Here is an 18606-nt window from a genome sequence, read left to right on the forward strand (position 1 = left end):
GCGCCCGCCACCTCGCCCGGCTAATTTTTTGTATTTTTTTAGTAGAGACGGGGTTTCACCGTGTTAGCCAGGATGTGCTCGATCTCCTGACCTCGTGATCCGCCTGTCTTGGCCTCCCAAAGTGCTGGGATTACAGGCTTGAGCCACCGCGCCTGTCCAAATTTATTTTCTTTAATGAAGTGCAATTTAAGTTTGCAACTACTTTAGTAAATTTTTGGTTGTGTATGTCATTTAAAATCTTGTCTATTTTTCTAAACTATCTAATTTATTTACATAAAATAGTCCATAATATTCTTTTATAGTTTTAAAATATCTGAATTTCTATAGTGATAAAACCTCTTTCATTCAAGATACTTATAATTTATGTCTTCTTTTGATCAGTTTGGCTAGAAGCTTCTCAATTGTATTGATCATTTCAAACAGCTAGATTTTGTTTAATTGATTTTCTCTCTTTTTTTTATTTTATTTTTATGTCATTGTTATCCACTGATCGTTATCAGTAAAAGATCGATTTTAATTTAGTCTTCTTTTTATACTTTCTTCATGAGGATGCCAGAGTCATTGATTGAGACCTTTCTTCTTTTCCAATACAAGGGTTTAGTGTTACACATTTTCCTGTTAATAATACTTTAGTTGCATCCCATAATATTTACATGTGATACTTTCATTTTGAATCAGTTCAAAATATTTTCCACTTTCCTTTTTGATTTCTTCTTTGAACGATGAGTTATTCAGAAGTGTGTTATTTAGTTTCTAAATGGGAGATATTTTAGAGATCTTTCTGTTACTGATTTCTAATTTAATGACATTATGATTGTATGACTTTAATTCTTTTAAATTTATGGAGATATTTTATAGGTAAGAAAATATGGTCTATCTTGGTAAATGTTAGAATGCGTATTCTGCTGCTGTTAAGTAGAGTGTTCTCTGAATGTCATTGAGGTCAACTGGGTTAATAGAATTTCTCTATCTTAGATCACACTTTTCTTCTTTAGTTCCTTGAATCACAAATATTTCTTAATTCCTGTTATCCTAGGAAAAATGCTTAACATTTCATAAAAAGATAAGTAAAAAAATATATTTTTTACAAAAAAGTACAGCTGGCCTATTTACTTGTGACCTGTTGTCCCCAAGTTAAATCTCATAAAGAAATAATAGACTTCTTTTTGTTTGTTTGTTTCAAATTCTGAAACAAAATTGAATATTTAGGAGCTATCACTGACTGAAGCAACTTTTATTAACAGAGCTCAAATAAATTTTCAAATAAAAATTGATTTTTAATTAGTCACCTAACTCAACTATTTACAACTTTTCCTTTAAATAGTCGCGTAAAGTTTAATTGAAATAATTTTCTTTTTTTTTTTTCGAAATGGAATCTCGCTCTGTGGCCCAGGCTGGAGTGCAGTGGCGCCATCTCGGCTCACCGCGCAAGCTCTGCCTCCCAGGTTCACGCCATTCTCCTGCCTCAGCCTCCTAAGTAGTGGGGACTACAGTCGCCCACCACCACGCCTGACCAGTTTTTTGTATTTTCAGTAGAGACGGGGTTTCACCATGTTAGCCAGGATGGTCTCGATCTCCTGACCTTGTGATCCACCTGCCTCAGCCTCCCAAAGTGCTGGGATTACAGGCCTGAGCCACCACGCCCAGCCTAAAATACCTTTTAAATTAATTATGAATTTAAGTATGATTTACAAATATTAATGTTTGTAATTTTTTGAGCTCCAGATTAGCCTGTTAATAAATTTCCTGTAACTCTCCTTCTAGATGAAAACCTTTTTTTCACAGACTTTCTCCCAGTCTTTCTGAGCCAGAAGGAGGCTTCTAAGGTCATAATAAGGATGCAATACCCACACTCTAAGACCCCGCTCACCATAGGTTCTTCTTAGGTCTGTAACATCTCTTAGGTCTGTATAATCTCTTACTGATTGTTTTCTTTCTGCTTGAAGTAAAACACAAAATTTGAATACATTCATTCAAATACGAAACATTGACTCTAAATTTCCATTTAATCCTTGATTTTATGTTATTGGACATTGTACTGATTTTTTTGGAGCAGGTAAGGTTGTCTCTAATAACATAAGAAAAAGTTACTGTCTAACCAAGCAATATCTTCAAAGTTTGTTTCTGCAGTGGAGTTTAAATCCTGTATGGATTGAGTCCTAAGGCGGTGGGGTGGGGAGAAGAAGTGTCTCTCTCTTTAAGAAAAAATATACTTCATTTTATTTAATGATAGCTATGTAAATGGTTGTTTTGACTTTGCCTTTGACATTTCGGAAACTCAATGAAAAACTTAAGTACTCTAGTATAATAACCACTTTGTTGCAGCTTCCTAATAAAATTAACTCCTGAAATGTTTAACCCTGCTCCAGAATTCCACGTTCATTTGGCTTTCATCTTACTGTTTCAAATTTTGACTGTGCTGTTTCTCCGTATTTTCATGAAAGCTGCCCTCAAATCTTTTGTAGATACGGGAAGGGTACAATTTTTAAAGAATAATTTTATGCTACAAAGATCAAACTTAGAACATTTATGAAAAAAATCAAGAGGAAGGTTACATAAGCACTATGTAGTTCACACAGAGGACAACCACTAAGATGAACACACAGAATTCTATTATAAAAATCAAAGGCTCACAAGGCTTTTTATGTGATTTGTGTCTGTATCCCTGCTGTATTATAAATGACCTGAAGGAAAAGACTGTGTTGCCTTTTTTATGTTGCCCTTACACACATATGAATTATAACCAAAAGTGTCTAGAAGTTCTCTTTCTTCTCTCTTGACTGCTTTCTGAATAATATTTTTCAATTTAGAAATAGAGACATGTATTAAATGTCTTTTTGCTTCTTAAGCAGAGGAAATGAACAACTAAACCTGATATAGGAAAAATGTCATTAGCTCATTTTAAGGAAGTGTCATTTTAAGGGTAAACGTTATTAGCTCAGCATATATTTATTGAACACTACTACCTGCAGTGGTATAAATGCAGGTCTTTTCTTACTTCAGTGTGCTCCAAATGTAAATAAAGTCCGTAGTTGGAAATGCCTTTTTAAAAAATAAAATTGAGAATTCTGTTGCTACTGTATGATTCTGGACTTGTTCTTTTTCAATTCTCCAGTGAAAGGGGTATTTTCCTTCTCCTTTCGAGTGGAATCAGACTCTGCTCCTCGTGCTCATCTGCTTGTTTACGCTGTTTTACCTAATGGAGAAATTGTTGCAGATGCCGACAAGCTTGAGATTGAAAACTGTTTTGCCAACAAGGTGGGTTGTTTTCTTTAAGGCTAGTCCTTTTATTCTTCTCCCATTGTGATGTGTGGAAAAGAAGGTAATAAGGAAAATAGGCCTACGGTGCTCCTAAAACATTTCTCCCAACTACTTCTAAAGGCAGAGAGTGATGTCATACTGAGAGGTCTAGTGCTGACATCCAAAATAGGCAATCATAAACATAGTTTTTTAAAAGTCTCTTGTTTTGTTATAAAATTCATATGAATTTCAAAATCAAGTCATCTATAAACCTTTAATAGTTTTAATTTTAAAATCTTTTGTTGCTAATATTTTCGATTAAAAATGATGCCTCATAAGGCTGTGCCAATTGTACCCCATCATACACTGGCACACTTCCATGTACTGCTACAGACACCAGTCAGTTGTCACGAGTTTGAACTCAGCTTGATAATATAGAACAGCTGAGAAACAGCCTGGACACTCTAAAAATAATGATAGCACAAAAATTTAACATAGGTTCAAATGGCATATTTTTTATTTAAGGAACGCAGAGCAGCCATGTGAAGCTCACTGAGATACAAGTATGCTTTATTCCAACAGAATTTGGTGTTGTTTATCTGATTTTCACTACTCTGGCAGCATAATCCTAACGTTAGCAATCAGATAAGAGCTGCCTACTTCAAATGCCTGTTTTCAAATAAACCTGGATTTTTTTTTTTTTTTTAACATGGGCTTTGTGGAGATTAAAACAAAATGTGTTTATAGCAAGTGAACATTTCTGCCCTGAGACCTATATTTAGGCTATCTTGTTTTAAATATACAGTGAAATAAGAAAAATACACAGTGGATTCTGATGTAAACCTTTAATTCCACGTTACTGAAGAGTGCTATTAAACCTGGATGGTGTGTCCAAGAAGCACAGTGTCTGCTCTGTTTGCATTTCTGTGTGTTTCATACCCACTGGGAAGACACTGCTTCATGCTTCAGTACCTTTACTGTTAATGATGGGTAGTTCGTTGGTTGTTAAATCTCGGAGTGGCCAAGTTATGCTCCGGCTTTCAGCACATCTTATTCGTTCTAGCAGTGAGGTCTCTTTCGGGTGGGTCAGTATCCTCTTCACACTCTGGAAATGAGAGAAGTATTATAAAACAGAATTGGCAGAAAAGTGACTTTCTCCCTGGACTCCAGTCTGAAAAACACTTCTGATTTTGCAAAGCATATGACAGTCCCTGTGCAACAGTATACAACTTCACCATAGAAGCAAAAGCCCATCGACATTACATTCAATCACTTCATGTCAAATACCTTTTAAATCATCATTGATCAGAACTGAAGACCAGCTGTAAAAAATAATATGAACAAGGATTCATAAGAAGATTCACAAGAAAGTTGACTACCACAAAAATTAGAAAAACAGTAGATCTATTAAAATTACAAATTAAGCACCCTAAAAATGAGACATCTTGGCGGGATGGTGAGCAAATAAATAGTGCACTGAGGATGTGAGGAAAGATCCCAAGTCAGACATGCATCCTTGCAAAATGATACGTTTAAAAATTTTTTCAATCTTTGCTGAAACAGAGAAAAATAGCTTTCTATTCAAACTTCATATACTTATTTCTTCACTTAAAAACAACAGATTTAGTGTACACATTAAATATTATGTAATAGTTGGAATCATGTGTTATACTCAACTGGATATAATTATTCCTTAAGAATAACATTGGTAATAATTAATATAATATATGAGGTACAGATTGCTTTGAAATATGCCTTAAAGTTACGTTTCATATCAGTAAAACATTTTCTATTTTCTAACATGTCCACTTCTTGTTAATAGTGTTTTTAGTTTACTATAATCCCAAATTACTTGCTCTTTTGACATGGACAGTCACTAACATATTTTAATGAACTTAAATTTTCTAAAAATAACAAATATATTTCAAAGAGATTCTCCATAAGCAATGTTTTCATAGTATATTGAATTAGAAAGATGAACACTACTGCATCTTGAAGATAAATAGTCACTGATTTTTTTCATGTATGTCTTCTGATAAGTGATTCCAAACTGCTATATTAATTCAGTAGACCACAAAGCTGGATTGTCATAGTGAAATTTACCAACCTAAGTCAGATGTTATTTAGCTAAACATATTGATATTTCATTCCAATACAAATCAGTTTTCAGTCCAAGAGTTGAGGAAGTTACCTGATGCTACTACTATATAACTCAGATTCTACTCAAGAAATGTCTGTATCAACAGAAGGAACTAATAGATTTACTCGCCAATTAATTTTTTTGGCCAAAGTAGAATCAAATTTTTGGAAAAATTCTGCACAATTTCCTGTTGTTCTTTATTCACCATTGTTTAAATTGCCTGAACCAATGAACTCTTAGGCTGTATATTAGATATTTATTTTATTAAATGGACCAATAAATTCCCAATCATGATGCACAGTCCCACACTGCTTTAGAATTTCAGATGACTGAGACTGCCAACTGGAGGAGACTTCTGTTGACTGGTCTCAGGAGTGAAGTGTGATTTTCATATCACCATGCAAATTACACACAGTCATCACAAAAACACTGCACAGAGATAGGTCAGTGATAGCAAGGTATGCATCTTTCTTGTACGTGTGTTTTCAATTCTATGCAGCGTTTTATTTCTATATGATTAAAGTCCATTTATATTTCACCAGTTATGTAAGGAATAGAAAACCTGAGTTAACTGGCGTCACATTTCCAGGTTGTTCTAGAGACACTGAATTGGTAGTTCCTAGGCTGTTCTTAATCCTGCTCTAAGAGGAATAAAGAGAAAGGAAGTATAGAAAAGACTACTCTTAGCCTGGAATAGAAGGAAGGCTGGTTACTATAATAATTATAAAAGTGTCTGATTTAATCACATCCTCTTTACAGGTAACTTTGAGATTCTCCTCAGCTCAGAGCCTGCCAGCCTCAAACACCCACCTGAAAGTGACAGCCACCCCCCTCTCCCTCTGTGCCCTCCGTGCTATAGACCAGAGTGTGCTGCTAATGAAGCCTGAAGCTGAGCTCTCACCTCAATCTGTGAGTCTCATTCCAGCCTTGGAGATCATGAAATGCTCACATGATAAGATCATTTTTTGGAAGTTAAAGTTTCCAAAATGTTTGCAAAAAACAAGTTCTTCAGAGTAAGAGGCATGGTGTAGTTCCACAACAAGCAGAAATTGCATAAAGTACTTTACATACTTTATCTCATTGTATTCTCTGTTATATTCTCATTGAGGGAGCAATCTTGCTTGCCAAAACAATCTGTGCTATGCCTGGCACAGAATCACTTTTTTTAACTTTTATTTTAAGTTCTGGGGTACATGTGCCAGACGTACAGGTTTGTTACATAGGTAAACATTTGCCATGGTGATTTGCTGCACAGATCAACCCATCACCTATCTAGGGGTTTTCTAGATATAGGATCATATCATCAGTGAACAAAGATAATCCCTAGGTATTAAGCCCAGCATCCATTAGCTGTTCTTCCTGATGCTGTCCCTCCCCCTGCCCCCACCCTAACAGGCCCCAGTGTGTGTTGTTCCATGCCATATATTCATGTGTTCTCAGCATTCAGCTCCCACTTTACAAGTGAGAACATTCAGTGTTTGATTTTCCGTTCCAGTGTTAGTTTGCTGAGGATAACTGCTTCCAGCTCCATCCATGTCCCTGCAAAGAACGAGATCTCATTTTTTATGGCTGCATAGTATTCCATGGCATATATGTACCTCATTTTCTTTATCCAGTCTATCACTGATGGGCATTTAGGTTGATTCCATGTCTTTGCTATTGTGAATAGTGCTGCAATGAACATTTATAATAGAATGATTTCTATTCCTTTGGGTATATACCCAGTAATGAGATTGCTGGATCAAATGGTATTTCTGCTTCTAGATCTTTGAGGAATCACCACACTGTCTTCCACAGTGGTTGAACTAATTTGCGTTCCCACTAACTTTGTAAAAGTGTGCCTTTTTCTCTCCAACCTCACCCCCACCTGTTGTTTCTTGCCTTTTTAATAAACACCATTCTGACTGGTGTGAGACGGTGAAAGACTGTTATGATTTCAGTTCTTCTCATCACCACATAGCACTTACTCTAAAACTGATCACATAATTGGAAGTAAAACCTTCCTCAGCAAATGCAAAAGAACGGAAATAATAACAAACAGTCTCTCAGACCACAGCGCAATCAAATTAGAACTCAAGATTAAGAAACTCACTCAAAACCACACAATTACATGCAAATTGAATAATCTGCTCCTGATTGACTCCTGGAAATAATGAAATTAAGGCAGAAACAAAGAAGTTTTTTGACGGAGAGTTCTGTAGATATCTATCAGGTCCACTTGATCTAGAGCTGAGTTCAGGTACTGAATATCTTTGTTAATTTTCTGTCTTGATGATCTGTCTAATATTGTCAGTGGAGTGTTAAACTCTCCCATATTATTGTATGGGAGTCTAAGTCTCCTCATAATTCTCTAAGAACTTGCTTTATGAAACTGGGTGCTCCTGTATTGGGTGCATATATATTTAGGTAGTTAGCTCTTCTTGTTGAATTGAACCCTTTACCATTGTGTAATGCCCTTCTTTGTCTTTTTTCATCTTTGTTGGTTTAAAGTTTGTTTTATTAGAAACTAGGATTACGACCTCTTTTTTTTCTGTTTTCTCTTTGTTTGGTAAATTTTCCACCACTCCTTTATTTTTAGCCTATGTGTGTCTTTGCACATGAGATGGGTCTCTTGAAGACACATACTGATAGGTCTTAACTCTATCATCTTGCCTAGCACAGAATCTTACGTACAACAGATGATTGAAACATTTTTAATGAGTAAATAAATAATAATTATTTGAGAAGGGTATTATTAATTTAATATTATGAATAAAGAAAACACAACTAGGATATACTAAAAATAGGGTTAGCGTTTCTACGGGATAGTGAACAAAATAACAAACTGGTAGGTTAAATTGTTCCAATAATAAACATTCCCTGAGCATATGACCTATTCCACTTGAGAAATAAGGCAACAATAAGAAATTGATGATAAAAACAATGCATTTTAAAGGAGGAATTCGATTCTAATTTCTTTTCTTTTAAATCCGCTTCCTAACCCACCACTAATATAATTTCAAGAAATTATGCAAAAATTTTATGCTTTTCTTAAAATCCAGACACTCACTCACTGGTTTTAAGTGTAAACAAAAGAGAGTTTCCATTCAATGTTGTCTTTAAAAATGTCTCTTGCAATAAAGCAATTTCAGAATAGCCCTATATTTTATTGGCTTCATGGTTCACTTATTTATTTAAGAAATATTTACTGCATCTTGACTATAAGATGGACTTTGTTTTGAGACCAGGATTATTAATGATGGACAATCCAGATTTGGTCTTTTACAATTTTGATTTATAACCTTGTGAGATATAAAAACAAATAAGCAACAAAAACATATAAATATATAATTCCAGATTTTTATAAATACTATGAAAAGAATAAACAGAGTTTTGATACCAAGAATAAAGGTGCTGAGAAATTTTTGAAATAGTTGAGCAATTTTGAAATGTTTACATTAGAGAATAGTGGAGAGGCCAGAGCAAGTTTACAAAAAATGGCAGCAGCATGCCAAAGATTTTGAGTCAGAATGAATTTGGAGTGTACTGAAATGGAAAAGGTAATCACCTAATATGTAACAGTGAGAGGGGAGGATGATAGAGGCTGCAGGTAGGATGGAAAACTAGGAAGATCATGGCAGATTCTGTTTACTTGGTGTGGAGTTGGGAGTTGATAGTAAATGCAATGGTAAATCAATGAGGAAATTTACACAGGAGAGTGAACAATTGAGATGAATCTACTAAAAAGATCATATTTGCTGCTAAGAGTCTGGGAGCAAGAATGAAAGCACAAGAACAATTACTAAGTTATTACAGTAGCAAGATGACTAGTGACAGAAGCCACATTAGAAGGTCTGCATTAGAAGGTGTGTTTAATGTCCTGAACACTGTATACCTGAGCAGGTGGCCTTACACTAGGCTCTGGGCAAAACCCAAGTGGAATTGAATTATTTCTCAGGTGTCCCTGCACCTGGATTTTTCTTAAGCTAAACTTGGTCCTAATATAGTAGACTAAAAAGAAAACTTGATACAGCCTTAATCATATGAAATGGAAAAAGGAAATGCATCAAGTATTGACGGGGATTATTGTAGGTGAGAGGGCTGTGAGTGGTTTTTATTTTTTCATTACGTGTCTCTGACATCCATATTTTCTACTTTCTCTTACAAGTAGGCATTTTTGTTTTCTGGGAAATAGAGACTTTTATTTTTACTCAACCAAAATGAATTTTAAGATTTTGATCAATTCATTTCATCACTCTCTATATTACTTTCTTTTGCACAACAAAAGAATTAGAATCCATGACCTTTGATATCACTCCATGATTCTCTGTGTTGCTTTTCATAATGTAAGCATGGGCATGTTGAGTAAACACCATAATCTTTTAAATCGCCTGTGGGACATTATCACATTTTAAAATTTGTTTAAAAGAAAGAGATTTTCTTTGTTCTCTCAATGTTGCAGGTCTATAACTTGCTACCAGTGAAGAGTCCGTTTACCTTTAGAGTTGGAGGTCCTGCGGATGAATATGATGAAAAATGCAACATTGCAAAAGACACAACTCACAGAGGAATCACTTCCACACCAAAGCAAGTCCTGGAGGGCGATGACATTTACCGTACCTTCATGGTAATTATTTTTTCCTAAAGCATAACAAAAATTGATTTCTACGTCTCTATTTAGATGGAGAAACAATGGACTTCTAAGCTCTAGGATCTTTTCTCCCCTCCCTCTAACAGAATGATAACTAACAGAAAAATATTGAAATCTCAGAGACAGAGAACTTTGTGGACATACAGATGTTCACACATGAATTTTTCTACCACCTGAAACAGCGAGTGGTTTACTTTTAGGCCGCAATCCTTAACCAAATGGAACCCAAAGCTGCTTACCACCATCATATTCTGCTCTCAGTCAGTGACTCTTGGGGATTCCAATATGTGAGAAAACCAAAACAAAATATTTTCCACGTGTCTGACACTCTTGAAAAGGTGAGCACCTTGTTGGCGGCCACCATCTCAGTCATTTGCACAATAAATACTTGCTCAATGAGGCCAGGCGCTGTGGCTCACGCCTGTAAGCCTTTGGGAGGCCAAGGCAGGCAGATCCTGAGGTCAGGAGATCGAGACCATCCTGGCTAACACGGTGAAACCCCATCTCTACTAAAAATACAAAAGAAAATTATCCGGGCGCGATGGTGGGTGCCTGTAGTCCCAGGTACTTGGGAGACCGAGGCAGGAGAATGGCGTGAACCCGGGAGGCGGAGCTTGCAGTGAGCCAAGATTGCACCACTGCACTCCAGCCTGGGCGACAGAGCGAAAGTCCATCTCAGAAAAAAACAAAAAACAAAAAAAGCTTGTTGAATGAATACAGGATTGAATACATAAAGTGCAAAACTCTAGTCCTCACAGGGCAATAAAATTCCAGGAAAACTTAAAGTTGTCTTTCATTAAGAAAAGATTAACAAAACTTGTATTAGAAATGTCAAGATGTCTTAAAAATGTAATTATTTAGTATTAACTGAGCAGAATTATTCAGGTTGTGAAATTAAATCTTATCACTATCAAAAAGCTCTAAAGACTTTCATCACACCATCAAGAAAATATGTCATTCATCTGATAGAGGCCTACAGCTTAGCTGAAAGCCATTTAAATCTCTCTCTTCTGGACCTCCTGGAATCATAAATCAGATGGTAGAAGGATGAAAAGAATACTTCTTGGTTCATTAACTAGCTGTTTAATCTCTAAACATTTATTTCTGGTTTATTTCTTCCTGTTGTGTACGCAACCCCCATTGACAACTGTGCTCAGGAGTCCCACAGTTTCCCAAATACTGTGAGATAAAACAGCAAATAATATTTATCTGTGACCTACGTTGAAGAAGGGGGAAGACGGAAACAGGTGGACTGTAGACAACTGTGGGCATCTGAATGTGGGTTTTAGATGCAGACATTTGAGACAGTTAAAAGAAACTGATAAAAAAGAGGAAAGGACCACAGAAATGAGTTAAATGAGTTAAGGAAAAGCCATATCTTTTGGTGAAACATAAACAAGACAGAGTTTACTAAGATTATAAAGAACAACCTCCAACATGCAAACCTTCCATTTAAAATGACAAGAAATAAGCAAAAAAAAATTCTCTCTGCAATAAAGCCATAAGGAGAGCTCTCTATATGCGTGCATAGACATGGATATTTGTTTCATGCAGAAAAAGAAGTCTAAAATACTCAGTTTTAAGGATGCAAAAAAAAAAAAAATTAAGGAGCATTAGAGTATACCAGATAATATTTAGAAATAAGAATCAGAAACAGATTTGAATTCCCACTCCTGTTCACTCAATACTTAATGAACTTGACCTTCTATGACTGTTTTCTTATTTATAAATAGCTCTCCTTATTATGTGTAATTTTCATGATGAGCCTATGAGGTATATGTAACGTAATAGTGAAAGTACAATACAAATTCAGGAAATTACTTATACAGTCTCAAGATTGGATTGCCACTATACTTCAACAATTAATTTTTTTCAGGCCATAGGATTAGCTATTTTTACCAACTCAAAAATCCATAAGCCACCTTTGTGTCTACCACGAAGATTGCGTGCCAGCATAATAGGAGGTAAGGGTGCGATTTATTTGTCTGACAGAATAGAAGAAAAATTGTGCTTTATTGGGTTGCTTTAAGGTGAAAAGCTATTTTTCTAAGTATTGGATCTTGAGACTGCAGCAACTTCTTGGTAAGTTAGCCCCAAATAATATTTTTTCCTCGAATAGAGGATTTTTAAGCAATTATTGTTATTTTCTCTTTGACATCAAAATCAACTACCTTTTTGTTTTTGCTTTTAATAGTCTTGCCATTTTAGATCTTCCTTATCCATGGTGGATTCGATACCTGAATTAGTCAGAATTAGATTAAATGGCAGTAACAAACAAACTCCCACATCTCAGTGGGTAAGCATGTAATAGTTTGGTTTTTGCTCATACAAAATCTACTTGTGAGTTCAGACGCTCTCCAGAACAGCTCCATGCCAAACAGTGAGTCAGAGAGAACCATCTACTTTCCTCTGGTGACTCTGCCATCGCCAACGTGGCTTTCAGGGTCATACCTATGGGGAAGGAGATTGCATGTGACTCTTAAAGCCAGGAGTAGGAATGGTTTACCATCACTTCCGCCCATGTTCCTGCCCTAAATGCAAAAGAGGCTGAGAAATGGGAAGGCTCATGTGCATATTAACTGTCTCTGTCATATATTCTTATGGAAAGTGAAGTGATTTATGTAATATTGAGCAAAAAGAGAGTAATGCAACTTTTGGCAGATACACTACCTCTGCATAGTCTCTGTGTATGTTTCAAGTATACCTGGAAATGAGGAAAAATTGAAAAGGGCCTAACTCAAAATTCTTTTCTACTGCCATCAGACCTAGAGAAAATTTTCTCTGCATGCTTGAATGTCTACTCAATTTACTTTTTAATAAAAAATGAGGATGGCAGTAAAAAGTGTTAAAAAAAAAAAAAGAATAAACACATTTTAATACAGCAGATTCATTGCCTGGGAAGGCAAGAAGTAATGTTCCAGTTGGAAACAAAGGAGTCATTAAGGATATTTCCTCCCTAGGAAAAAAAAAAAAAAAATCCTGTATAGTGAAAAAAGAACACTGTTTTAAGAACAAAGGGATAATTTTTCATCACACTCCTCTCTGCTATGACTATGTGACTTTGGATATTTGCAGACTCACTTAACTTAACTTTTAGAGGCTCAATTTCTTTAAATCTGAAGTCAGAATGACAACACCAAACTCACGGAGGTATTGTGATTGTAAAAGGGAAAAAAAATCATGATTCCTTTAATGGCATGTTTGTTTAAAAAAAAGAAACTGAAAAGCATGATTAACTCACTTTCATTTCACTAAGTGTGTATTTTCTTTTTAACCCTAAGAGAAAATAGATCAATGGAAACAAAGGTATGATTCAGAAAACATGAAAACTCACAGTACATCATTACACTCTAACCCCAAATATTCTATAATACTCTACACAAATTTTTCTTTTGGTGTTTGTTGCTTATCCATTTTTTCCTTCTCATTTTCAGTTACATCACTTTAGTCTGTCTGTCATTATTTCATAGCTAGATTACTGAAAAACCATTCTAATTTATCTTCCTTGCCTCCAGCTTTTCTTTACCTCCATCTATCCCGCATGCCCTTAAACACTGCTTTTCTCAAGTCACTTATTTCTCAAACATAGTCACTACTTCCAGAATTCATAAGATTATTGCATTTAAGGTTTTAAAAGAGCACATCTATTATTTTATATATATCATATATGTATTTATAATTATACACATTACACACATATATAATTATCTCAAGAAAGTGATGCCCCAGAGATCAGAAGATATATTATAGAATACTATCATAATAAAGATATTTAAGATAATATTAACAATATATTAAGATTATATATATCTTATATATATGTATATCTTCTGATCTCTGGAATATCAATTTCTTTTTTATCAAGCTAACTAACTCCCGCCTTAACAGACCTTATTTATTTGTCCTAGCCTTCATGATGTTTTATTATATATTACACCTTCTGTTTACATAATTTTGGGAAACACATCCTGAAAATAGCCATTCTACTCTAGAGGGTAAATTTTTATTATCCCTGTGAAGCACCCTTCCACCTTTGTGTATATATTTGCACAGTCGTTTCCTGGGAATGCCTCCCCATTCTCCTCCGCCTCCCATCCATGAATGATCATCTTAGGTTCCGCTTTGGTTAAGTCTTTTCCAGCCTAACTAAAGTTGATTGTCTTTTCATTCCTGACTCCCCATTGTCTATACCACATACTCTACTGAATCCTGTTGCTTATTGTGTATATCTCCATATTAATTCAATGTTGAAACAAACAAACAAAAAAAAATCATTCCTGAAATCATCTTGCTTAACTAATATCCATTCCTCTTGTTTGATTCTCACTGCAAACAGAAGACATGTGAACACAATTTCAGTGTAGAAGCAATATTTGATGTATTAAATTACTCTTTATCCTTCCCTTCACCAGCTGAATAATCATCCTAGAGAGAGCTACATTTGTTTTTTTTTTTTAATCAACTTTTATTTTAGATTCAGGAGGTACATGTACAGGTCATTTGCTTTTATTTATAAAGAAAAGTATATTTAGCTCTAGATTCTGTTTGAAGAAAAAATAGGATTAGCCTTTCTATGGGTAAGTGAACAAAATAACAAGCTGATAGATTAAATTGTTCCAATAATAAACATTCCCTGAGCATATGACCTTATTCCACTTGAGAAATAAGGCAGCAATAAGAAATTGATTATAAAAAATGAGGTTCACACTGAGGCCTGTGTGTTGTCTTCCAGGACCAGGTCTGCGAGGCTTACCCCTAGGAGAAATAATGTACCCAATGGTCGGAGAAGAACCTCAGATATTGCAAGTGGAAGAGATAGTCCGGAAGTACTTCCCTGAGACCTGGATCTGGGATTTGGTAGTAGTCAAGTAAGTTGTGTGTTGCCTGGAATTTAGTTTAGGAAAGGGTTTGAATCCTGCTGTATGACTGACGTTATCCCGGATTCCTGATCCTTTTAGTTCTGTTCTGCTCTTTGCTGGTAAATATTTAGATTTATAGTTCATTTATCTCATAATTAAACAATGTTAATTTTTTTTTTTAATTTGGTCTATAGAAATATAATAGAAAGTAGGATGCTACCAGCCCTCTTAAATAAAGGAAAGGGGGCCGGGCGCGGTGGCTCAAGCCTGTAATCCCAGCACTTTGGGAGGCCGAGACGGGCGGATCACGAGGTCAGGAGATCGAGACCATCCTGGCTAACACGGTGAAACCCCGTCTCTACTAAAAAATACAAAAAACTAGCCGGGCGAGGTGGCAGGCGTCTGTAGTCCCAGCTACTCGGGAGGCTGAGGCAGGAGAATGGCGGGAACCTGGGAGGCGGAGCTTGCAGTGAGCTGAGATCCGGCCACTGCACTCCAGCCCGGGCAACAGAGCGAGACTCCGTCTCAAAAAAAAATAAAAAAAAAAATAAAGGAAAGGGAAGGGGAGGGGAGGGAGGTTGAAAGAAACAACAAAAGGAAGGAAAGAATGAAAGAAAAAAGGAAGAAAGGGAGGGACGGAAGGAGGGAGTAAGGGAGGTAGGGACAAAAAAACTTTAAGACCTTACCAGGAGCACCAACCCTTAGATCAAGTTTAGCATTTACCACACTAGGTTACTGAGTTATCATGTTCTAGGAACACCCATGCTTTGTGTTAAATAAATAAATAAATAAATAAAGAGAGATTTGCTCACACTCCTCTTCTCTGCTCCTTCACTAGCTCATCGGGTGTAAGAGACCTGGTGATGCAGGTCCCTGACACCATCACGGAGTGGAAGGCCAGCGCATTCTGCTTGTCTGGAACCACAGGGTTTGGCCTCTCTCCTGTCGTGTCTCTTCAAGCCTTCCAGCCTTTCTTCCTGGAACTCACCCTCCCTTATTCTGTGGTGCGAGGAGAAGCCTTCACACTCAAAGCCACTGTGTTTAACTACTTGTCCATTTGCATTCGGGTAAGGGCACTTCTCTGGAAGTGAATGAGAATGGAAGATAGTCACCATTCATTACCAGGTCTCCTAGGTAACCCAGGAAATCAGAACTGCATATGATATATCCTAATTTTGGAACAGATCTGGTACTAAGAGAAAAGGTAACTGACAGGTCCAAGGTGGTAAGGTTATATTCATTCAGGCTGCTACATCTGTGTATTCCTAAATTCAGACATTATGTCCACCTGATTGCTTCACGTTTTTCACTAAACACCTCTTTCTTCTGTTGGCACAAGGCTAAATCCTAAACACTTATCCTAACTCCTGTCAGTTTTTCCATTTTCTTGTTTCAAACACCTAAACTACAAAGTGTCTGATACAGCTGGCCATGTTTGCATAGCTTCTCAGTGCCTCTGGACTGACGGACGTTGTCCCTCAGTCCATTTACCTGATGCACAGAGCACCTTCCCCAGTATTCATCCTGTTCTGCGTCCCTTCATAAACTTGTGCTTGGGTATGGGGGGACAGGTCATTGTGCAGCTAGAAGTCTCGTCCGCTTTCCTGGCTCTCCCAACAGAGAAAAATGAAGAATCTCACTGTGTCTGTAGAAATGGGCGGAAAACCGTGTCCTGGACTGTGACTCCAAAGTCACTGGGTGAGTAGTAACGCTATTAGCAAATTCCACTTCGTGTGCTCAGATGATTTTTTTTCTACACTTTTTCTCCTCCTTTAATACTAATCAAGAGGAAGACAACCACTGGATACACTGGGGAAACTGAAAAAGAAGAAACTGTTCAATATAGAATCACCGTTTAACTCTTAAGAACTTTGTTCCTCAGGAAAGGTGAATTTCACAGCTACTGCGGAAGCCGTGCATTCTCAGGAAGTGTGTGACAATGAGTTGACTGACGTCCCACCACTTGTGCAGAAGGACACTGTAGTCAAGCCCTTACTAGTTGAGGTATGTGAGTTTACTCTCTGTGAGTCTCAGAGCCCTTATTATTTCATACAGTGTTATCTAATATGCATCTGACAGGGACATTTAATTCCCAAGAATGTGGATAGATCTGCAATCCAATTTTTCACCAGCATTTTCTCCTTTGCTTTCAAGTGTTTAATTTTTCTTTTATACATTCAGTATTGCTTTACTTTTTTTTTTTATTTTTTGTCAATATAAAGCCTGAAGGAATAGCAAAGGAGGAAACTTTCAACACGCTGTTCTGTGCATCAGGTAAGTGTAATAAATAGAGAAAAATTTCATGTTAAGTGACTTGCCAGAGTATACAGTTGTGGAATGTCTTTTGGGGGCATGCTTTTCTCTAAGAGAGAGAGAGAAAAAAAAAAAAAACTCTTACCCTCCTCAAAATCTAAGTACATTTGATGAAAAACATTTTCCTAATGAAAACCAGTTGGAATGAGCTTCAACTTTCTTAGGAAAATAAATAGAGAGTACTTTTCAGTTTAAAGTATTATTATTGTATTTTAAGAATAAAGAAATGGGCATAGAGAAATAAAAGTCTTGCTTAAAAGCTTAAAAGCTTTTGCCTAATAATAAGGACTAAGGCTGTTGACGTCAGGACAGGATTCTTTCTGATACATCTGTTTCTCAAATGTCTTTCTAAACCATGTTCAAAATGTTGAAATATCTGTGTGACACTAGTATGATTTACCATTCAATTAACAGTTTAAATGTACTCAGGTTTTTACTTAAACAAGTTATTTTAAGAGGAACTCCAGGTCACTAACTTGTGTAGAAAACCAACATTTTACTAATATCATTAATATAACAATATAAAAATTACCACTATATTGAAAGAGAGGGGGTAAAGCTAACACTTTTTTAAGTTCATTAAATTATCATTAAAAATGCAGTTCTGTGCCATCTATAATCATCTTGACGATAATGCTTAGTCTGCAGATCTCTCTTCTCTATGTGAAGATCCCTTGATAAAATCATCTAGTCAATGGCTTTAATAACAACTATGTACTTGTGTCCAAAAATATACAACTTGGATCCACACCTTTTTCCTGAACTCAAACTCATGTGTTCAACTGCCCACTCCTCTCCACTTACAGGCTTGTAGGTCTCATATGCGTATCAAAATTAGCAAGTTTAAAACTGAGTATCTGCTCTTCCTCACAAACCTGCTCCTCCCTCATTTCCTTCATCTCAGATGATGAAAAATCTGTTCTTCTACTTTGGAGTTCTTCTTTACTATGTTCTTTCCCTTATACTCCCTACCCAATTCATGCACAAATCTAGTCAATTCCACCTTCAAATTGTATCTGGAATCTACCCACTTCTCTCCATCTCTACTACTCTAGTCCTTTCTCTTGCAGGCTCTCAAGAGCTTTCCAACTAGTCTCCTGATCATCTCTTCTTGTTCCCCTTCAGCGAGAGGGATCCTTTAAAGCATGTGTCAGATCGTGTATCTCGTCTTCTCTAACCCTTTCAGGAATCTCCCATATCCCCCCAAAGTTAAAGCGTAAGCTTTTAATGCGCTTAGAACTCAGCTCTGCACCAAGTGGATCTAATAGACATCTACAGAACTCTCCACCCCAAATCAAAAGAATATACATTCTTCTCAGCACCACGTCGCACGTATTCCAAAATTGACCAAATAGTTGGAAGTAAAGCACTCCTCAGCAAATGTAAAAGAACAGAAATTATAACAAACTGTCTCTCAGACCACA

The 18606-nt window shown here is 36.3% G+C and overlaps 1 protein-coding gene across 1 annotated transcript in view; it reads left to right on the forward strand.

Moving 5' to 3' along the window:
• Window positions 1-18606, forward strand: part of LOC105521339 (alpha-2-macroglobulin-like) — a 50043-nt gene that overhangs the window by 19172 nt on the left and 12265 nt on the right. The window contains exons 14-22 of the mRNA XM_011955552.1: window positions 3116-3258; window positions 6140-6289; window positions 9822-9986; window positions 11887-11974; window positions 14743-14878; window positions 15708-15936; window positions 16441-16567; window positions 16752-16873; window positions 17092-17143. Of these exons, the coding sequence (XP_011810942.1) occupies window positions 3116-3258; window positions 6140-6289; window positions 9822-9986; window positions 11887-11974; window positions 14743-14878; window positions 15708-15936; window positions 16441-16567; window positions 16752-16873; window positions 17092-17143 (1212 nt within the window). The remainder of the gene's footprint in view (window positions 1-3115; window positions 3259-6139; window positions 6290-9821; window positions 9987-11886; window positions 11975-14742; window positions 14879-15707; window positions 15937-16440; window positions 16568-16751; window positions 16874-17091; window positions 17144-18606) is intronic.

This window comes from Colobus angolensis, unplaced genomic scaffold (genome assembly GCF_000951035.1).
Source record: "Colobus angolensis palliatus isolate OR3802 unplaced genomic scaffold, Cang.pa_1.0 Scaffold11, whole genome shotgun sequence".
NCBI lineage: Eukaryota > Metazoa > Chordata > Mammalia > Primates > Cercopithecidae > Colobus > Colobus angolensis.